We start from the raw sequence: 24,344 nt of genomic DNA on the forward strand, positions 1-24,344 counted from the left end.
ACGTGTAAACATGGAGTTCACTAACACCGAAATTCGCACTATTTTAAAGTTTTCCTTCGTTAGAGGCAAAACCGGATATTATTAAGTCGCCATCTAGATGGAAACAGATTATCGAACGGAACGGCGCATATTTGAACTATATCCGATCACTGTAACACTTTTTATAAAGCATTGAATAAGGAGAAAAAAGCGGAAGTAAGATATTTGACAACCTGATATCATCACCAATTTATGAGGTTGTCAATAGGTTATGTCAAGACCTTTCAAAGATGTAGATGTAAAGATGATGAGCTCTGTAGCGCTTTATACATAGCCGCGAAAATCAAAAGACCAAAAGGCAGAGATATATTCCAACCTAACTATTTGAATTTTTGAACTTTAAATGCAAATATCACAAAAACTATATAGTAAGTCAATCAAAACCACTTATATAACAGGTCAATTGAAAACTCCCCGGTTCGATACACAGATGGCGCTACTAGAATTAAATCCATATGTGTTTCAGTTAGCCCTAACTATGTAAGTGAAGATACTTTTGTTATTGTGCAAAAACTAAATAAAAATGTAAAATAAAATTGTTGGTAAAATATTACTTTGGGAAGGGAAAAAATAGAGTTGAAGCAAAGACTTTGCTTGATGACGAGTTTCCGAAGACTATCGCAGGAAAATCAACCATCAAGGATTGTATGCTAAGTAAGTGCTGAAATGAGCACCGAAGACGGTGAACGCAGTGACGCCCAAAAGGGGTTGTTGCCGACGATGGCGGTAAATTGAGACTGATTGAAATAGAAGACACTCTAAATATATCAACTGAACTGATAAAACTCTGTGCAAAGTGGATGGAGTTGATAATATAGTGCAGTGTTTGGAGATGTTCAAGCGTAATAAACCCGAATTTTCGCGTCGATATGTGACAATGGATGAAACATCATTTCACTGAAGTCCAATCTACAGTTATCCGAGTGCACTGCACACTAAGAACCCGCTCCAAAAAGTGAAAAATTTGGCTGGCTGGTTATAGCGTTTGAATTTTGGGATGCGCATTGACAAATGAACGATCATTTGAGGAAAAGGAAAGTGCGCCAATGCACCGGGTCGCAAGTCAGTAAAATCGATGGCAAAAAGCTATGAATTGGGCCTCGAATTACTTCCACATCTTCAAAAGAATGCTCGCTAAGAAGGAATTTCGTCGGAGGAGGTGATCGCCGAAACGGAGGTCAGTTTTTAAACTAACGACAAATCGTACTACCAAAATGATATCGAAAAGTTGGATAGGAAAAAAGTTGAATTACTATGGTATGCCGAAGACTTTTCAATTGACCAGTTATTATCTTTATTTAGAGAACTTCCTTTATCCGTACATACTCATTTTAACCCCAAATGCGGGAACCGATGTTCTAAAATCTACCCAAAATATAGAAATCAAATATAAAAAAATGTATAGACATAAATTAAATAAACAATAAAACTGTTTAAAGATACATACCATAGACACGTGGGGAGCTACGGCGTCTTGGCATCTGTAAACAAAAGCTTCAAACGCCTGGAGACAAAATTCGTGAACTTCATCGTCATCACACTGACTGTATCTTTCTAAATGTTTTATAGCTGTGTTCACATGGCTGCATAAACGAGGTCCAGATTGTCGACTATATTATAAAATATTATAAAATATAATGTTATTTCAATAAATATATTATATACTACCAAATCGATGCTAAACATTGGATGTATGTTCGTACGGCACCAGAGTTTGAGTTGTTTTCCAAACCTTTCAAAAGACGAACTATGACATCATCATAGATGCTATCATCCGCCAATGCAAGAAGATGTGAAAGTGCGAAAATTGAACGTTTTCTTACGGCCTGCCGAGGTGATTCTAGTTGAGGAATCAAAGCTTTTAAAATCTGATTGTGAAAAGGGATTAAAAACAATCCAAATCGCGAAAGCAAGTCGGTGAGTATATCCAGTGCTTCAAGTTTTACCGAAACGTCTTCCTAATCAGTTAAATAATTTTATACATTTAAAATAATATTGATAGTTGAAACCCTAAAAATACTTGTTTATATGTTATGTGTAATGGCAGAGACAACTTTTAGAATACGCTATTATAGATGTCGAATACCTCACACCAAAAAAATTTTAACATGATTATTATAAAATCTATTTTCTAATATCTGTATGTTATGTAGTCTATTAAGAAAAGAATTTAAAAATTAAAAATGTTCATTTATTTTGTCATTCCTTTACATATACTACCAGAAACCTTTCATCCGTTCATTTCTCCAGATAACTTGGAATGTACTTTTAGAGCTTGCTGTGATAAATTTGTAAATAATTCCGTTTTGTCTTGTTTGAGTTGCTCTTCTTCTTCAATTTTGTTTTTTTCGGTATCGTATTAGGCTCCAAAAATATTTATTTTTTATATCAGGTGAATACGGGGAGTGGTTAATTAATATTGGGTTGTCAAAAAAGTCTTGTCAAAAAAGTTGGCGCTGAAAGCGCGTAGCTCTAGTTTTATTCGTCGCATTGGGTCATGTTATACCTTTTTGGAAAGTTCATTTCACGCGCTAACACGTGTTTGATTGATTGTCGTTTCTTTTAAGTCATTCGTGAATTATAGCGTCGCAAACATGGAGCAAAATAAAAAGAAAATATGGCATATTTTACAGTACTTCTACGATAAAGGCAAAAATGCATCTTACGCCGCCAATAAAATTTGTGCAGTTTATGGACCCGATACAGTTTCCATTTCCACCGCACAACGATGGTTTCAACGTTTTCGTTCTGGTGCGCCATGCTCCGGAAGGCCTGTTGTCGAAAATTGCGATAAAATCGCTGAATTGGTCGAAAGAGACCGGCATAGTAGTCATCAAACCGTTATAAACCATTTGAAGAAGCTTGGAGTCACTAAGAAGCTCGATGTATGGGTGCCACACGAATTGATTCAATCAAAATACCGCAAGACTTTTTTGACAACCCAATGTGTCAGTCACGGAACACTCCGTGCGCACACCTTTTATAAGCCCAAATATTCGGTCAAAATGCGGTAAATTGATGTTTAGGAGATGTTCAATTCTATTTCCATGAATTTCATGATGATTTCGGCTGACTTTTGATGAATTCACGCACAGTTTCGATGGAATTTTCGGTGATCACGGATTTTGATTGGCCCATATGTTGATCGTCATTTATGCCCTCACGCCCACTTTGAAAACTTTGAAAACATTGAAACCACTCGTGCACTCTGCTACGGTATAGAATCAATTGAAACGTTTCGGTAAAAGTTTTACCAATTTTAAAACGAAATTTAATGTTGGCTCTTTGTTTGAAGCTCATTTCCGCCCTTGTATAAGCAACGAGACGTGTGTTTTGGCTTATCTGTTTCATTCGGTGTGAGTTGCACCATAGCTTAGCATGTATTGATCAGCAACAAAGACGGGTTTGTCGCATTTGATGTGCGTTGGATGTCTTAAAATGCATAAGAAGTTCGACAACAGCTCTTCAAACAAGTCAAAGCTCGAACATGCGTTTTCGTTCCGTCTTGTTCGATGTGCGTTGGCACATATGAAGCTATGAGCAGTTGTCGTATGAGAAAAGAATGTTTCAGAAAAAAAACTGTTTTGAATAAGTCTGTGTGGGTTCAGCCTAAAGGAACATAATACTATTCTCTCAAAACAGTTCCTGCTTGGATGTTTCCATAGAAACCATCCCTGCATTCACTTGCTTGGAGCGGAGCCACCTAGGAATATCAGGAGAACATTCTTTCAACACGTTGACGAAATTAAACAATACACCGACTAAAGGCACTGTAAGCACCAAAGAACAATAGCTCTAGTTACCGCCTGAACCAAGAGTAACCCTAGCGCAACTTCGTTCTAGATACTGTAGCAGGTTATAAATACTTCTACTTATCTAGAATAAACATACAAAGCTTTTGCCCTGCATGCGACAAGTTTGCGCACGAGACTAATCACATCTTTGCATGAAAAATGAAACCAGCTCACTGAAGTAATTAGTGCCGAGTTGGATTTAAAAATTAGGGGATTCAGAAGTTTAAGTTTATAAAAATAATAATAATACAAAGTAAATCAAAACAAATTCTATTTATATAAATTCTAGTTATTTTTGACAAATTCTTATTTACCCATGCGTTGCAAATATGGAATTTTATTTAATCTGGTACATTTCATTTGATTTCTTTGTTTTCTCATTGTCTACTACTTTCAGCGGATTTCCTGCTAGCCTTCTAACTGGAGTCTGCAAATATATGGATAACTCATCTGACATATCCAACAAATTGTTACTGTTTATCTTCCAATATTTTTCGACCAACGTATGATGAGTAGTCCAAATATTAAAGAAGATTTTAGTGTTTTCAGAACTATCTGAAATGTTCATGTCCATCACTCGGCTTCTACAAATACTTATAATTTTTGTGGTTTTTATAATAGCTATTGCTAACTAACAATCATATGTACTACAATTGAGGACAGCAATTCTATCACTATTATAGTGTTTATTACAACGCAGATTTTAATACAATAATAAAAAGTTTTATTATAGAACTCAAGCGGTTTACTCGTGTATGGGCTTGTTCGCGTACCGATCTATGTTCGCGAAAATGTTTGATTTTTTACTATCGGTGCGCGAACATGTTTATCGTGTATGGCGTTGTGAGCGCACAAAATCTCATTTCTCTCGTGTCGCCGAGCTGTGAAGATCGCGGACAGTTGCAAGGGGAGAGACTGCTTTAGAGGCTTCAAAAAATCGATTTTTTTTTTGAGGATTTTTTTGGGAGGGAAGGAAATAATTGATTCAAGCGAAATGTCTAGGCTTTATAGTCATATATTTGAACATCTTTCACAAATTTGTTGAATACGAAATCTATGATATTCTGCCTTTAGGAAGCAATTACCCGATGCATCTCGCATATGCATTTATCAGGAACAAAAAATGCAAAGAGATTCATGTTTTTTAATAACTTATCTTCTAGTTAAACTAAGAAAATTCCAAAAAAAAATTTACTTTATTTTGTTTAAAAAATATGTTGAAACTTGACTTTTCTTAGTTTTTTTTAGTTTAAATAGAAGATAATTTTATGCCAAAGATAATAAACTTTGCCCCAATTCCAACTTTGCCCGCCAATTAAGAATAATCGTAAAAATAAAAAACCGAGAAATCGCGCTTTTCGCTATTTGCCCAAGCACTCATATACTTGTATGTATCTGTCTGACGCTCGGACACTATTTCCCTTCTAGCTTCGACAATATTTCGAGTTCCAATCTATAACTTTGTTTGTTGTTAGATAATTTTTAAAGAGATTTAAGCGATTATTTGAAGCTTCTAAAGCAGGCTCTCCCCTTAATAAAGATTTCGTATCTGAATTTATTGATCTTATAAAAAATTAATTGGCAATTTGTTAAACGAAAAGTGATAAATATAAAAATAAAATTGAGAAAAATAAAAGTTGGAATAACTTATTAACGAAATACAAAGAAATAGATAAAAGTGCTACATTAGAAATAAATTCGAAGAAATGTTGCCTGTCGCACATGTTAACTGTGTGAAGAATGAACGCAAAATGGATTTGTATGTCGTGTATGGGCAAACGAATTCACACAGATCGAACACACATGTGTGCCCGTGTATGGCCTCTATTAATAATAAACAAAAATTAAACACAGCCAAAAATAATTAACTTAAACTAAAAATACTCTCGTTTTTTCGCGTCAAAAAAAAGTAAACAGAGTACTGTGAAGTTACAATCTATGCACATGAACTAAATTAATATTGATTCTGGTATTTTGTTTACTTTCCTTTGGACTTCTGGACCTCACTTACTCTTCTAGGCACGTTAATTCTGGGGAGATTTTGCTCCATTCTTCAATTAAAGCCTTATTTAGGTGGTCCTTGCTTGAAATGTCCTTCCGTCTGATTTTTCGGTCAAGGTGCTCCCACTGATGGTCGATAAGATTAATGTCTGAGGTCTGTGGAGGGTTATCCAGGATTTTGGTGTACGATATAACAGCCACTCACTAACAATTATGGACTCGTGTTTAGGATCTTTATCCTGTTGAAATATCCAGTTTCTTGTTAGACCTAATTTTTCAATGCTTTGAACAACGCAATTTTTTAAAATGTTGAAATAATCCTATTTGTTAATCGTGGACTCGATAAAAAACAAAATTCCCAACACCAGATGCTGCCATACAGCTCCAGACCATAACCGATCCTCCACCGTCCTTAACGGTGTTGGTAACACACTTATCAATTAAGGCTTTATTTTTAGATCGCCAAATTTTAGGAGGTTGTTTCAAATTCAACCTCAAAAAATATTTAAAATTTGCTTTCGTACGTATAAAAAATGTTTTCTCAGAAGTCTTCAGCCAGATTTGTATACTTTTTTGCAAATTCCAAGTTCATTGATTTTGTGCTACGTTCTCCTGATTGTACTGGCACGTACTGGTTTACCCGATGTCTCCCCTATATCTCTTGATGAACAGCGTTTTAAGCTGGATTTGTTTTTACTTCCCGTACTATTGATGGCGCTTCAGTGTTAGTAAGGCGCTTTGGTCGTCCCGGTGGTTACAAATTTTCAACAGTCTGATATTTACCATGTGTCTTTCAACTATTTCTCTGATTTCGCGCAAAGATTTACCTATTTTATGCAAATCTAATATGATTTTTTAACCGTTTCATTGGTTGTTCGCTTACCCATTACAAATTTTGATATTTTAGCGAATTAACCTCAAAAAATACAATAATGATATAGAAAATATCTTTTACTACACTCACTCTCTTGAATGGTAACGGTTTCCAAAGGATATTTAGCGCTTCCACGAATTAAGTATTAAAAACAAACAACGGTTGTTGCCACTGTCTACTTTTTTTTTGACGCGAAAACGAAAGTATTCTTAGTTTAAGCTAATTATTTTTGGCTGTGTTTAATTTTTGTTTATTATTAATACTAAGTTAAACTCTTATAATATATGCCTTGAATTCTATAATAAACCTGTTGCGTCATGCGGCTTTATAAATCTAAAAATATTTTTCAAGAAATAAATTTGTCGAAATAATTGAATAATGTTTGACTACATTATAAAATGTTTTACGTCATGTAAAATACTTACAATTTGTATAGTATTGGTTGTCAAAAAAGTCTTGCGGTATTTTTATTGAATCAATTCGTGTGGCACCCATACATCGAGCTTCTTAGTGACTCCAAGCTTCTTCAAATGGTTTATAACGGTTTGATGACTACTATGCCGGTCTCTTTCGACCAATTCAGCGATTTTATCGCAATTTTCGACAACAGGCCTCCCGGAGCGTAGCGCATCTTCGACCACCTCTACACCAGAACGAAAACGTTGCAACCAACGTTGTGCGGTGGGAATGGAAACTGTATCGGGTCCATAAACTGCACAAATTTTATGGGCGGCTTGAGATGCATTTTTGCTTTATCATAGTACTGTAAAATATTCCGTATTTTCTCTTTATTTTGCTTCGTAACTCACGAACGACTTAAAAGAAACGACAATCAATTAAAGACGTGTTAGCGCGTGAAATGAGCTTTCCAAAAAGGTATAGCATGACTCGATGCGATGAATAAACCTAGAACTACGCGCTTTCAGCGCCAACCAGCGAAAATACCGCAAGACTTTTATGACAACCCAATATATAACCATAACCATCATCTACTACCTATGTACTAGAATAATATATTACCATGACTTATTAGATTGTTGAATTGAATTAGTACTACATACTTACCCTTTTTTTGTATACATACTTACCACTAGTCTAAGCCGTTAGGTTAGGATTAGGCTAACTAATGCGATGCGACGAATGAAACTAGAAATACGCGCTTTCAGCGCCAACCAGCGAAAATACCGCAAGACTTATTTGACAACCCAATATATAACCATAACCATCATCTACTACCTATGTATTAGAATAATCTATTACCATGAATTATTAGATTGCTGAATTGAATTAGTACTACATACTTACCCCTTTTTTGTATACATACTTACCACTAGTCTAAGCCGTTAGGTTAGGATTTAGGCTAACTAATGAACTACTTTAATAAAGAATGCTATTGTATTAAAGATTATACCCGCGAATGGATGTTTTTCTTTCTAAATCAGGTTTTTTTAAATTCGAGCTTAGCACAGGCAATTAGCTTTTAGTTGCGCATCTCAGTGAGTCAAGTTTTTAATTTTAATCTTAAAAACGATTAAGATTTTTTCAAAACCATTTTATTAGTATTAAAAACTGCTGTTTACTTATTTTTGACGCTCACAGTATAATATGTAATTTTTATTTTGAATCTCATTTTGCAATTGTAATTTACGCAATCAACCATAAAAACACCAGACACGGAGACCATGTAACGGAAACATTATACATGTTGCCGCTCCAATTTTTTTGTAGTAATGACAACTGAGCTACCAAACCATCAAAAGGACAGTCTATTGCAAGCAATATATGTATAGCAATTTACAATTATTTAACTGAACGTAAGCAATAAAATCCAATAAAAGCATTGATGTATCGGAAACAGCAACCACCATTCGATGCATCGCAATTAACCTTAGAACCGTGACATATGTATGTAGCTATACAACTTAATCTCGTGACTTGGACACTCAGTGCCCAGTAATGTATTTTGTATGGAAATTTAGGCTTTTAAGACATATTTTTTTTTTTATAGAAACGCCAATATTTCGCTTGTTAATGCAAATAATTTAATGAAACTTGTGTTAATTGTTAGAAACAAAGGTAATTTTATCTAAGAATATGAAAATCAAATAAATTTTAAATTACGAAGTGATCAAATCGGTGAAATTCTTTGTTGTTTTCTTGATTGGGCATAGACGTCATTGGAGTATTATCCGATCTTCATCATTGTCTGAGTATTAGCCACCGGCACAGTATTTTCCAAAATAGTACTTTTCATCCTTATATAGTTTTTGGAGCACGTCGGAATAAGGCAATGATCACAACCTGCTGTTGTTTTATTATCGATCTTAGCAGTTTTGCAGGTTCCACATCGACGTTTCAAAATGTTGATCTGTGGCAAGAAAAGAAAATGGTGAAAAATATTTGAAAATGAACTAGTTTTGAAGGAAAATGAATTTTAAAAACCTACCTGTATTGCTGAACGTGATCTCGCCACTGCAGGAACCCGTTTGAAATTTATCAAGTACATTCCAATTGAAGTTGTCGAATTAATTTTTGTTTCGCATCGGTTTTCTAATTGATTCTGCCCTAGCTCCATAGAGAGTTCTTTCAAAAATATTCTGCGGTTTTCAGACTGATTGGTGTTCCACATAGCGTGACTAAGGTCAAACATCCTGCGCGCAAGTCCAGCAATATCCAGGATATTATAAAGTAATGCCATGGGCCAGCGGTTTGCTTTTATTTTGCCAGAGAATTTTTTGTTACAGGATTTACATCTAGCACGTTTTTCTTCGAATGTGTTAACTTTCTTCAAAGGATGTAAATAGTTTTGGCAGTTGTGTCTTGCCAATATCTTATTTTTTGGAACTATTTGCCTATATTATTCTTTTGGCTTTCCTATTCGTCTCACGAGCAATACTTTCAACAATAGACGCTGGGAAGACGCGTATGAAGGCATCGCTTTTAGATTCAAAACTTTCCATGAATGGTGACGTTGATTGTCTACGCATTACCAATGCCAATTCCGATCGCCGTTTTCCACTTTGCCTTGGTTTTGAGCACCATACAGTTTTATTGTTTCTTTCCCAAACCACAATATTTTTCTCCACAATTACCCTCAATAACCGTATTTGTGGAAAGTGGATCTCTAATGGGCTGAGCAATATCATCTACGAAGCCGGTTTTCCCACAACAGCCGGTTCTACGCACCGGAATTGACTCGGATTTTATCCGACCAAGGGCTTTTTTTTCGGCGATCTAACCCCGTTTGGATCGGTGAGTACTAATTTGTGTTTGTCGTCATTGGAGCAACGCCTTGCAGCAGGGTTGCTCCGTATCCTCCTGACTCGTGCTGGCATTGAGACCAACCCGGGCCCGGAGGAATTTTTCTGCTGCGTCTGCGCAAAAAGGCTCCATCCAAACTCCACCTCGGTCAGTAGTAATACATGCAATGGATGGAGCCATCTTAAGACCTGTTCAGGCCTTAAGACCCACAGGGAGTGGACCACGCGTCTATCGCGCCTCTACGGCTGTGCAATCTGCACATAGTTCGCGCGCCGCGCCGCCACTCAACCAGAGTGGCCAACTGAGGACCTCTACGGTCAGGAGCTCAAACAGGCAACATAGCTCCCACTCTGACTTGTCAGACCATCTGCCCATAATTATCTCGATCGAGAAGCCTCCTAATTTCGTTTCTGTGGACAACCGTACCTTCATTAACTTTAACACGTTGGCTGCCTAAATGTTACCCTGAGGCCTCGTCGCACAATTACGTGCGACGCCTAAATGTTACCCTGAGGCCACGTCGCACATTTCGTGCGACTCTTAAATGTCGCGACACTTAAATGTTAGGCCACGTCACACATTTTCGTACATTTTAATATGGAATTTTACATAGAATTTGGATTCTCTGGCCTGCAGTGAACATTTTGGTGTATTTCCCATGGCCGCTGTGTATTTTTAACAAGAAATAATAATAATAAGAATCAAAAAAGAACAAAAATAAGTTGTTGGCCTCAGGTGAACATTATTGTTAAATGACATTGGCACTGAACGATCAAAATTCTAAAAAGGCTTTGGCAGCCAACGTGTTAAAAAAGCCGACCCAGTTGGCTTCACAGAATTTACCGAGAGCACCTTCAACGCTCTACCCATTCCCACTGACGTATGTGTTGGTGAGCGTCAATTCCGCAAGTTGATCGCAGCAGCTACCACTCGCTTCATCCCGGCTGGAAGAATAGCGGAAATCCGCCCCAATTTCCCAGCCGAAGCAGCTGTTGACACCTTACGCCATGCCGATCCCGGGGATCCCCGAATAAGTGATCTCAATTTGGAGATTCGGCGTACGGTAAATCAACATAAGCGGACGAAATGGATAGAGCACCTGAAGTCCTGCAATCTCTCCACCGGTGTGAGTAAGCTACTGTGAAAGCTTTGTCTAATCCGAAGGGACATGACGACCGAGTTGAAGTTCAATTCAATGGTCATGCCTCTTCGGACCCGAAGAAGTACGCGAGCTACTTTAGCCGGCAGTTTACACTGCACCCTTCGGTAGACAAAGCCAAGAGATGTGTTAACCGACGGCTGCGCAAAATGCCAAACAACTGCGCGCCACTTACTTTCACCGATGAGGAGGTTCAGGGTGTTATCAACAAGGCAAAATCTCCCAAATCCATTGCCCCTGATGGAATCAACATGCTAATGTTAAAGCATCTAGGCTCGACGGGAGTAAAATATCTCACCAATGTCCTCAACCTGTCGCTCACCACTCTTCAAATACCCAGGGGGTTCCGCAGGGTGGTGTCCTCTACCCGTTACTGTTTAACTTCTATATGTCGAAACTTCCTCAACCACCAGAGGGGGTTTCCATAACCTCGTACGTAGATTACTGCACGATATTGACGTCGGGCAATGGAATCCATGGCATGCGTTCGAAAGTAAACAGCTACCTCTCCGACCTTTCTCGTTTCCTCACTGCACGAAACCTCCAACTTTCACCCACCAAATCCACAGCGACCATATTTACAAACTGGACGAAGGAGTATAGATTTGAACTTAATATTGCAGTCGATGGCGTCAAAATTCCGACTGTCAATAACCTTAGGATTTTAGGCGTAATTCTCGATAGTCTATGCTCCTTCTCTCCCCATACGACCGCGATTATCGCCAAGGTACAGAGCCGCAACAAAATCCTCAAGTCGCTAGCTGGCAGCACATGGGGAAAAGACAAAGAAACGATGCTGGCAACTTACAAGGCAATCGGCCGGCCGGTCCTCAACTACGCAGCACCAATGTGGTCGCCTGGATGCAATGGTACGCAGATGAGGAAACTTCAGACCTGTCAGAATACAGCACTCCGGACCACGACGGGATGCCTCTTGATGTCTCCCATTGAACACCTCCACAGTGAGACGCGCATGCTACCTGTAAAGGAGCATAATCAACTCCTCTCCAGGCAGTTTTTGCTGGGCTGTTTTCGCAGGAATCACCCTTGCAGCCACCTGCTTGGAGCCGAACCGCCTCCCTGGAGCATCAAGAGGTCATTCCTCGACTATGTCGACGACATTGAACAGTACGCCGACCAGACTTCGGACGCAACAAACTTTCGACAGGCACTGACCGCCATTCACAGTGGAGCCATCAACACCTTCACCGACTCCCTTCCCGTGAATGGCGTTCTTGGAGTCGAACCACCACCTATTGCAGACGAAGAGCTCCAGTTGCCGCGAGAAACGCGAGTGACCCTAGCGCAACTTCGTACTGGATACTGTAGCAGGTTAAACTCCTACTTCTCCAGAATCGACCCCGACATACCTAATGTATGTCCTGCATGCAACGAGTCTCCGCATGACACTGGCCACCTCTTTGCATGCCCTACAAAACCCTACCCATCTAACACCTTCCTCCCTTTGGTCCGACCCCGTCGAAACAGCACGTTAGATGACGTCGACGACAACACAAACAACTCTTACCATCCTAACGGGGATTAGCTAATCGTTAACAACAACAACAACGAAGACGGACCGGTTACTGTGTATCGATTCGTGTTCACCACCAAATTTAGGCTCTCTTCCACCATCATCATTATCGCTATCATTAGAATTCAAATAATTTGAAATATTCTCCTCCTCTTCTTCCGTCAATTCACGCTGTAAGTTGGCCAAATAAATTTTCCATTCTTCACTCATTTCAAAAAATTACATTTGTCAGAACTAAAAATAAACTATTCACTTGAAAATTTTACGCGAAACTAATTAAAAATTCATAATTATCATCAAAACCGTTAGAAAATTACGCTTCTTCATACAAAATATATGAAGTAATATTATGGGAACTGAGTGCCCCAAGTCACATATAGAGTATTCACCATATAAACCGCCGTAACCTTCTTATTATAAGAGATATAATCCCTAAAATTTTGTCAACTTATAACTAAAATTATAGTTTATCGCAATGCTGAAAATAAGTCAAATTGGACTGCCTAAACCCCAGGAATTCAATATCAAAAATGAGAATGGACACTGAGTGCCCAACTCACGGTTCTAAGATTAAACGATGTATCACATTAAAAAATATCGACGGATATCGGCCATCGCTACTATAGTCGGCAATCCTCCATACTGTTTCGATGTAAAAACTCCACATTGAGAAGAGTTAAACAGGGGGTCTCGCAGGGTGGTGGGGGACCTCAAGATGCTTTTTTTTTTGAGCTCGAGTTGCCGCAAGAATCTAGAGGTACCCTTGCCCAGCAGCTTGGATGTAGCAGGTTAAACTTCTACTTATCCAGAACTGGTCCCGACATACCAAATATATGACGACCATGCAACGAGACTCTAAACGCCCAGCTACCCCTACACATCTAACAGCATTCTCTCTTTAGTCCGACTCGTCGAAACAGCAAGTTTACTGGGCCTAACATTGAATGTCCGCGATGACAACTTATCTAAACCACACAAACGTAACAGGATTAAATAACCGTTACAACAAAACAACTAGCTGGCGAAAGATCTGGCGCGCTTTGCTGCAACCTTTAGGATTGTGGGATCAGAATCCTGCCTTGCGGTGGGGTATCATACCTTTAAGGAGAGGTTTCGCGCGGAGGAGAGAGAGGGCAGGAAAGTTACCGGGAGGCCGAGATTGGCATGGCCAAAGCTGCTATTCAGATGTTACAACCTATCAATAGCCATTCCCCCCGGTTCTGTCGATAGAGTGCGACTACTATATCGGGCACAATAAACACTTGTCCAACATGGGACTGACTTCTTGTATAAACTGAGGCACTGATTGAAATAAAAACTAATTCAGTTAAAGCATAGAACTAAGCAGAGAAGCTCGGTTTTTTTTTCAACTCTGTAGCGTCAAGTGTATAGGTGAGGATTACAAAAAAATATATATTTGTCCTTCCGCCTGGATCGTGCGCACCCAAAATTGATGACGAGGAGAAAAAAACCGAAACGGCAGTTGATTTAAAATTGTGTTTTTTTGATATGTTTATTCTGCGACAGTTATGAACTTAGAAAATTCTAAAATAGTTAAAAAATATTTAAAGTATATTGCAAGTACAAAGAAAAATTTGAAAGATCATAAAAGAAAAACATTTTAGCCACTACTAAAAATAAAACTAAAATGTAGCGCATAACTAAGTGAAACGAATGAAAAATATATAAAAATTACGCGACATTGATTTGGAACAGGAAGCTATGAAGTAAAAGGAAATAAACTCTAAAGGAATAAAATTTCGGAAAATATAAACAAAAAGCTATAACAACAAATATAGCAACAATAACAGTGGCAATAATAATAGCAGTAATAACAATAACAACACCAGCAACAATAGCAACAACAGCAGCAATAACAAAAGCGGTAAGAATAGCAACCGAAGCAGTAATAACAACAGCAACAATAATGTCAAGAACAACTATAACAGAAACAAGTAAGAATAAAAAAAATATATATTGTTGCGAATTTACTGCTTGCTAGTTCACTTTGTTAGGTTCGTATCTCTGGATTGACAAATAAAACCAAAACTGTTTAATTTAATTCAACAACTCTTTATTTCACAACTCGTCTACACTATAGCAGTTTACTCTTAGCACTGATTGATTACGTTGGCGCTGCCACGGCTTATATAGCCACGCACTTCTCGCTGATGCCGACGTGTCCTTCTAGAATATTGCGTCTGGAAATTACCAGAACATAATCCTATACGGCGCCAGACTCAGCAATTGTTGAAGTAGACAAGCAGACAGTGCGGCGCCAGATGTCTATTGTTTCGACAAGCAGACAGCCGCGGCGCCAGATGTCTACAACAAGACAAATGCTATTCCATATACCTACAGCTATTGTTCATAATAAGGGATGCATACAGCAATACAAATACAACTTAATACTACTTTTTGTAACAATATATGTAAAATATATATATTGAAAAATTTTTTAGAGTATATAATAATATACGAAAAGAATGTTTGTTATTGTGGGTAAAAACACGTCAAGTGGACCCCCCATTTTCCACTTGGTAATCGAATTTGAATCTGAGTATTTTTTCATAAAGTAGTCACCATGAACAACTAATCCCCTGTCCAATTTTTTAAAATTTTAACAACACTTTTTTTTAATTGAAAATTTTTACTACTTTTTTTTTAATTAATAATTAAAAAACTATTGGTGATTTTTTTATAAAATTTTCAGGAGTTATAGTTCAATACTTTTACTTTCAGAAAATATGCATGAATTTTAATTATTTTTATTTTTTCATATTGTTTATTAACTTTTAATTTAACAAAAGAACATTTTAATGACTTCTCCCTCAAAAAATATTTTTTTTTCAGTATTTTGCAATAAATATTCAAGTAACGAAATCCGCGAAACAATTTGACTGATCGCAATTAGATTAAGCAAAAAAAAAAAATTTTAAGACGGGCGGTCAGCGCTGCCGGTATATAATTGCGTGTTCGTATACAGCGCGTGCACGAGAATCCAAGTTGTTCGTTCAACGGAACTCTTCTACTGCGCAACATGCATAATTTATCCAACAACATTTGAATTCATATTTTGTTTTAATAAATATATTTCCAGTAAAAACAAGAACTTGGAATTTACATATCGTATATATTAGTGTTTATTTCTAAACTTTTCTCTTTAAAATATCAAGCTCATGAGTTTTAATCTGCAACTCTACAGCTGTTTTTTGCATATCTGCTTTATGTACCTCTTCTTTTATTTGCAGCGATCTCTTCTTTAAAGCAATTAGTTTCTCAAGATTTTTTCTTCTACTGCAACATCTATCGCCGTAGCTTGGAGGAGTTGCTCTTCTGCTACAGTTAAAAGCTTTTCCTCGTACTGACCACCACCAGTCTATTGTTTCAAGGCTTTGTTGAAAGTAATTTTCTTTTTAATATTGTGCTTTTGATCAGTAAATACCTACTTTTGTATTTTATTATTATTTTAGTCATCTATTATTTTATTTATTTAATTAATATTATTTACTTGTATTGATCTTACATTTCGTCAAAATTTAGCATCTTTCATCGGTGACTCGGCAGACTTGCAACTTTGCCTTGCCCACAATTAGGCAAAATATTATATTATTTGCTAAGTTCTGATGCTGTAGCATAAAATTACTCATCACATTTTTTGACGCATACTTATATTGTTTACATTTGTTCTTAAATCATTAGTTATAATTATAATACATGTTAAATAAACTTAACAAAAGAAAAATAACTTACATTTTACCTCCGATTATTTTTAACTGATATATTCAAAACTCTTTTTTTAATTTGTACTATAACGTTTCTCAAATAGCTAACGAGCGAGATTTCGATTCTTTCGTACAAACGAGAACACGTTATCGAATGAGGAAATTTCAAATTTCGAAAGAGCGTATTCGATAGCGAGTACAACGATCCGAAAACAAAAAAAATATTTGAATTTCGCTCGTTAACGTGTGCCGCGATTCGGGCCCAGAGCGCCCTAGGCGGTGGGGAATGCTTTCGTATATTTTTTTAAATCTGAAGAAATTTCATTATACCAAGTAAATTCAACAATTTTTTAATGTTATCTGGTTTATGGTGTCGAATTTAGTGCTTTATAGTTGCCTACAAGTACTCAATTTGGTTGAGATCAGGACTATTTCCAAACCACGGAAGCGACTCATCCCCCAAAATATCTCTATACTCGTAAAAAGTTTATTTTTAATAATTAGTGTGTATGGAAAAAAACTATACGCGAAAGAAAATGTCAATTATGCTGTTCAAAGTTAAATGTTATCTAGCATGTTAAATTTCCCAGGTGGCAATATACCCATATTTACCGATGTGGTATCTATTTTGTTTTTGATAAAAGAATGCCAAATATTTCTTTTAGACCAAACCAAAACGTGTACGCTAAGCACAGTACAGGAAATGGAGCAATGAGGAGAAACAGAAATTAATTACATACATGCGAGACAATCGTCCGATTGAAAAGCCGACAGCGCAGGTGTATTATAAAAAATTTTTAGAGATACAAAATCTAGGGTTGGATTGGCCTTTAGTGAGGCTAAAGTAAGGCGAATCAACAGAAAGTAATTTGAAAATAAAGTTTGCTATAAAAGTATAATAAATTATATTTTTAGGTATAATTTTGAGAACTTGTCCTTTTTTCTACGATTTAGAAGACATATTTGGCTATAAAGAGTTTCAATCCAATGCATTTGTATTGCATACAGAAGCTTTAGAAAACAACTCTACGTCCACCACAGCCGATTTCGATGCTGGAAGCAGTTCAACAACCACTGCAAATGTAGCTACCACATCTGAAGTTGTAGTTATTTTTCAAGAAGTCGGTTTGTCACCAGAATCTACATGCAACACAATAAATCGTCGCAAGGGTATTTATTCGCGGACAGGTCTTGTCGATGTGCTTATACTACATAAAATTAAATAATTCTATTTTTTTTGTTTACAAAATGTGATAGTGCTTCTCTTAGGTCGTTGTGTTCATAAATTTCTTGTGGAAAGCCTGTTTCTTCTTGACTTTCTAAACTAGAATTTTCGTTTAAGTTAAATTGTAGCAACATGTTATGAAGGATACAACATGCCAAAATCCATCTACAACAATTTTTATAATTAGTTTCATTTGTTAATCGGAACCGTAGTTCTTTTAAACTGCTAAATTTTATTTTAATTTCCCAAAACATTTTTCTATACATACTCTATATTTAGAGAAATATTGATTGAATGTATCTCTCATTTCTTTTGACTGCTCAATACTGTTTTGCCGAAAAGGAGTAATAAGATGTTGGCTTAGCGGATATGCCGAATCGCCAGCAATCCATTCCCGATGACAAAAATAATTTTGTGGGTTTTTACTAGTGATGAGCGATATTTCACTACCGGTGATTTTTTCACTGTGATTGAAAAATCGCAAATCGCAACTGCTTTTTATAAATAGCAGTTCGCTTCTATGAACTGCGATTGCGATCGCAGTTCGAAACTGTGATCGCAGTTCGAACCTGTGAATTGGTCTTGAAAATATTAAAAGCGGGTATTCTAAACAAACAAATTATCAACCACACTAATGGTAATTCCTTCTAAGAAATGTGTGAAACCATCATACCAACATAACGGGTGATTTTTTTGAGGTTAGGATTTTCATGCATTAGTATTTGACAGATCACGTGGGATTTCAGACATGGTGTCAAAGAGAAAGATGCTCAGTATGCTTTGACATTTCATCATGAATAGACTTACTAACGAGCAACGCTTGCAAATCATTGAATTTTATTACCAAAATCAGTGTTCGGTTCGAAATGTGTTTATCGACAAATTTTGTTCAGCGATGAGGCTCATTTCTGGTTGAATGGCTACGTAAATAAGCAAAATTGCCGCATTTGGGGTGAAGAGCAACCAGAAGCCGTTCAAGAACTGCCCATGCATCCCGAAAAATGCACTGTTTGGTGTGGTTTGTACGCTGGTGGAATCATTGGACCGTATTTTTTCAAAGATGCTGTTGGACGCAACGTTACGGTGAATGGCGATTGCTATCGTTCGATGCTAACAAACTTTTTGTTGCCAAAAATGGAAGAACTGAACTTGGTTGACATGTGGTTTCAACAAGATGGCGCTACATGCCACACAGCTCGCGATTCTATGGCCATTTTGAGGGAAAACTTCGGACAACAATTCATCTCAAGAAATGGACCCGTAAGTTGGCCACCAAGATCATGCGATTTAACGCCTTTAGACTATTTTTTGTGGGGCTACGTCAAGTCTAAAGTCTACAGAAATAAGCCAGCAACTATTCCAGCTTTGGAAGACAACATTTCCGAAGAAATTCGGGCTATTCCGGCCGAAATGCTCGAAAAAGTTGCCCAAAATTGGACTTTCCGAATGGACCACCTAAGACGCAGCCGCGGTCAACATTTAAATGAAATTATCTTCAAAAAGTAAATGTCATGAACCAATCTAACGTTTCAAATAAAGAACCGATGAGATTTTGCAAATTTTATGCGTTTTTTTTTTTTAAAAAGTTATCAAGCTCTTAAAAAATCACCCTTTACAAATGAACTATGCAATACGCTCTAAGTGTCAGGTAGCCGAACCGCTCCAACATTTGCGAAAATGTAGTGAAAAGAAAGGCGGAAAACCTAGGTAAGTGGTAAGTGGAACAGACCCGGACTTTTATTCGGCCAAACAATGTCAAATTGGCAGAATCTGCCGATACAACAACAACAACGACGTTTGAACGTCGACTTAGTTGCGATCGCAATAGCAATATAAAATAACAGTGATTTAAAAATAGCAATCACTGAAATCACAGATATCGAAAAATCACAATATCGCTCATCTCTAGTTTTTACCTATTGCAGATTTGGCAAAATTTTAAGCATCATGGACGCTTCCTCGGTACCCTATTGTCACTTGTCTAATTCTTAGTGTATTGTCACATACTACTTGCATTTTTATGACATACTGTTTTTGCGAGAGAAATATGTATAGTTCGTGATCTTTTGAAAGAGATTCTGCTAATCTGACTTCAGTACTGTCAACATAGCCAATGCATCCTGGAAGCTCTTCCATTGTTTTTGTGACAATCTTTCGCCTTTCTTCTCTAGATGCCCAACATAAAAATGTAGATTTTAAATTAATCAATGCGGTGATAACCCGCTCTGTCGCCTTGGTAACTGTTCCGCCATCGCCTATTTCGAACAATGTTGCAATCTTCCTAATTGAGGCACTCTCTCTCCCAGACGAAAAAGTGTTATCTTTAGTTGAAGATCGATTGGTAATTGTGGAACACAATTTTTGTTTTTGAAAACGGTGTCCTGCTTGATTAAGGATAATATATAGTTGAACTCAAAGATTTATATGCGCAACATTTATCACATGCGGCCACTATCAAATCTGGGAAGAATATTATTGACCCATTGCGAAGATTTTGGTATACCCCAATGGCTACTTTTCCGATTAGCTAAAATGAGCGCGGCATCAATGGCAAAATTTATTAGGATATCGTCATCGTCTTCGTCACTGCCTTTAACAAAATTGTAAAAAAATAACTTCGGTAGGTAATTTTATGTAATAAGTATATGTATATACATACTAGAATCCATAGTGGTTATGTCCAATATACATTAGTAGCTGAGTGCGTTCAAGATATTTTGCTTTCAATTTAAATGAGACATTTTTATTCAAGAATTAAAAATTAATTTGCTATACAACTAACTTTGTCCGGTCACAGTTTAAATGTCAAATATCGGGCAAAGTAGCCATATATGAAATTTCCCAAAAACTGTGAATACAATAAATGTTATCCTTACCGACTTTGTTGCTTTTCAAACACAATAATATCTCTACGTGGCGTCAATTGGATATTCCAAGCAAAACCAGGTCTTTCTCCACTTGGTCTTTCCAACGGAGTGGAGGTCTTCCTCTTCCTCTTCTTCCCCCGGCGGGTACTGCGTCGAATACTTTTAGAACTGGAGTGTTTTCGTCCATCCGGACAACATGACCTAGCCAACGTAGCCGCTGTCTTTTAATTCCCTGAACTATGTCAATGTCGTCGTATATCTTGTACAGCTCATCGTTCCATCGAATGCGATATTCGCCGTGGCCAACGCGCAAAGGACCATAAATCTTTCAATTAAATTGACTTACTTCACCAATTACTCAAAATATAATATTAAATTCAATTAATTTTTTTTATTTTAACAACTTCAACAATGAGAAATGAAAATAAGTGACATTTGATATCGGGATTTTCCCTAACAACCCAGAAAATCACACAACTGCAAAAACATTTTCGATCGGCTTTTTAAGAGCGGGAGTGTAGTTATAGATACACACATAAGAAAGTACAAAGTTCATTGCCACTGGAGCAGAGTTCAGCCTAACCAATGAAAACGTTTGTAATCCGAAATGACAGAAGGAAATAAATGCGAAGATAAACGCAAGTTAAGAAACTTTGCATATTCCCAACATTTAAAGAATTTAATGAAAAAGAGTTCATATGCGAATTTCTTAAATGTAACTTCAACAAGAACTTTGTCGGACTCATTGGTAATAATATCTTAACGAAGACAAATGTGATAACAGATTACCCAAGGATGAAGCAATATCATATATAAATAGCAGAATAAGCAATAAAGGAAATAAGGTGGAAATCTTCAATAATGACATAAAAGATAAATATGTCACAGAATTTGTGGCCACCAATCACTTTAACGATATAAACAAGTAAGAAGTTCAGGTGTAACCGAAAATTTTGTACTCTTGCAACCAGGAATCAAAGCCAGGGAAATACCTTACGGTGTAAAACAGTCATAAGGACTGCGTCGAAAAAAATTGTCCGTTACATTTTTTTCCATATCGTGCAATTAAAAATTTTAAATAAGCAAATTTTTATCTTAGTAGCTCTGAAATAAATGCCAAAAAATTTTGTGCATCCGTTAGAGTCAATCAAAATTTTTGTAACGCGAAAATGACAAACGAACAAAACTGCAAAACAACGAGCTAAGAAAAAATCGAATGCTGCATAATGGATGACGAGACCTACATTTTAGCGAACTTTTCTCAGCTACTTGGACAGGAATTTTATACAGCCGATTTTCGAGGAAATGTTGCTGAAAAATTCAAAGTCAAAAAAGTGACAAAATTTTCAAAGAAATTTCCTGTGTGGCAGGTGATTTGCAGTTGTGGCAAAAGGAGCAGCTCATTCGTTACACCGGGTACAATCAATAGCGAAATATATGTGAAGGAATGTTTACAAAAGAGATTGCCCCCATTTTTAAGCCAACATGAAGTGTCCGCGTTTTCTTGGCTTGACCTCGCTTCATGTCAATGTATAGCAAAACTGCCTTAGAGTGGTTCCAACGGAATGGAGTGATTTATATACCAAGAGAAGCAAATCCACCTAACTGTCCAGAACTAAGGCCGATTGAGAGATACTGGGCTTTAGTAAAAAAGGGAGATGAAGGCAACAAAAAAAGGGACCAAAGACCTTCAAAATTTTAAAAGAAAGTAGTCTTCAGCAGCTATGAAAGGATTGGACACTACCATAAAAGCATCAATGGGCGGGGTTCCGGAAAAAATAAAAATATTTATTAATAACACATAATTCTTGGCTTATTCTTCAGTTTTTCAAATTTAAAATTAATGTTAAAATTAAAATTAAAATAATGGACAACTGGTTTAAAAGATTTTTTCATTTCTATAACGGACAATTTTATTCGACGTAGTCCTTATATTAGTTATATAGTACGCCAGGAGTACACCAGGGGTATTAGCAGTTAACAACGATATACATATGTATACACATAGGCTGCTATATATATTTCTGGACTAGGCAACACTAAGTGTTGCCAAGTGCAATCTGACATTTCCATTGGAAAGTTTGACATTTTTTAGCATAACATCACTCAGAACATTTTGTCATTTAATCGTGAATTGTTTTATTTACAGGGAATTAAAAAATTCATCTCGGCCAAAAAATGTAATTAATTCGTGAACATTTTCGTGCGATCATTTTTCGCAACTTTCGACGTGGATTATGACGACAAGAGTGCATCGATGAACTAAAATCTTTGTATGGCTATGAAGCACCATCCTATAGCATTGTGAAAAACTGGTACAACGAATTCAATCGTGGCCGACGCTCGCTCAAAGACGAATTCCGTGAAGGTCGTCCAAAAACAGCCGTTGTGCCAGAAAACATCGATGCCGTACGTGAACTGATAATGCAAGACCGTCATGTAACATATCTTCAGATAGAGGCATGCCTATGCATTTCTCCCACCAGCATACATTCGATATTGCGTGAACACCTGGCCGTAAAAAAGGTTTGTTCTCGTTGGATCCCGGCCAATTTGACAATCGCTCAAAAAAAGGCTCGTGTGGATTGGTATAAAGAAATTCTGAAAGAATACGATCGCGGTGCTTCAAAAGACGTTTATAAGATCGTCACAGGTGACGAATCATGGATCTATGCGTATGAGCCCGAAACAAAACAGCAATCGACCGTGTGGGTCTTCCAAGACGAGCCAAATCCAACGAAAAAAAAAAACAAAAAAATAAATAAAAGTTTTCGTTGATAAATATTCCTATTTTCATTATTAGGCCAGAAATATATATAACAGCCCTCGTACATAGTAGCGAAGCAAAACTTGGGTTAGAACACCAAGTGTATTAGCAGTCAACGACGATAAACGAGGTGTGTTCAAAAAGTATCGCGAATCGTAACTGACAGTTTTCTTCGATTGCAGGGGCGTGATGCATCATGAGTTCTTGCCACCGGGAAGAACGGTCAATAAGGAAGATTACCTGCAAGTTATGCGCAATTTGCGCGAAGCAATCCGCCAGAAACGCCCGGATTTGTGGAAGAACAAAAATTGGCTTTTGCACCATTTGCTCACACATCGTTGCTTGTGCGCGACTTTTTGGCCAAAAACAATACAATAATGATGCCGCAGCCACCGTATTCCCCAGATCTGGCCCCCTGTGACTTTTTCTTGTTCCCTAAACTGAAAAGGTCCATGAAAGTACGACGTTACGCTTCTCTTGACGAGATAAAGACGGCATCGAAGGAGGAGCTGAAGAAGATAAAAGAAAATGATTTTTTGAAGTGCTTCGAAGATTGGAAAAACCGTTGGCACAAGTGTATAATATCTCATGGGGATTACTTTTAAAGGGACAAAATAGATATTCATGAATTGATGCAGGCAATAGCAGAATGTGAGCGGCGGGAGCAGAACAAGCAAGATACGTTTTTGTTTTCAAATTGTTGTAGTTACACATATACGAACATATTTACATATATGCTACCGTGTTCACTGAAGTACTTAGAATTAGTACAGCACCAACTGTATCATTTGAACTCGAAATGATAATTTTAAACTTACAGTAATTTGTATTTGCTGGTTGTTTTTCATTGGGGATTTTTATATGCGTGGCGGGTCCCAAACCCAGCGCACAACCCTATGCAGGGGTACCATCTTTTATAAGAGTGTACAGCTGCTGGCGTATGCCGATGATATTGATATCATCGGCCTCAACACCCGCGCCGTTAGTTCTGCTTTCTCCAGACTGAACAAGGAAGCAACGCAAACGGGTCTGGCAGTGAACGAGGGCAAGACGAAATATCTCCTGTCATCAAACAAACAGTCGTCGCACTCGCGACTT

At 37.2% G+C, this 24,344-nt stretch overlaps 1 protein-coding gene across 6 annotated transcripts in view; it reads right to left on the reverse strand.

Moving 5' to 3' along the window:
* Positions 1–24,344, reverse strand: part of LOC105227259 (cullin-associated NEDD8-dissociated protein 1) — a 122,126-nt gene that overhangs the window by 60,153 nt on the left and 37,629 nt on the right. For 5 of the 6 annotated variants that reach the window (XR_007423734.1, XR_007423732.1, XR_007423733.1 and 2 more), the window contains exons 3-4: positions 1,708–1,997; positions 1,487–1,649 (exon numbers count right to left, since the gene is read on the reverse strand). The exons of the other annotated variant lie outside the window; for it this stretch is intronic. Coding sequence is in view for 2 of the 5 variants with exons in the window: in XM_049462377.1 (XP_049318334.1) it covers positions 1,487–1,649; positions 1,708–1,997 (453 nt within the window). In the remaining 3 variants the exon portion in view is untranslated. The remainder of the gene's footprint in view (positions 1–1,486; positions 1,650–1,707; positions 1,998–24,344) is intronic. 6 annotated transcript variants of the gene reach the window in all.

Source organism: Bactrocera dorsalis, chromosome 1 (assembly GCF_023373825.1).
Source record: "Bactrocera dorsalis isolate Fly_Bdor chromosome 1, ASM2337382v1, whole genome shotgun sequence".
Taxonomy (NCBI): Eukaryota; Metazoa; Arthropoda; class Insecta; order Diptera; family Tephritidae; genus Bactrocera; species Bactrocera dorsalis.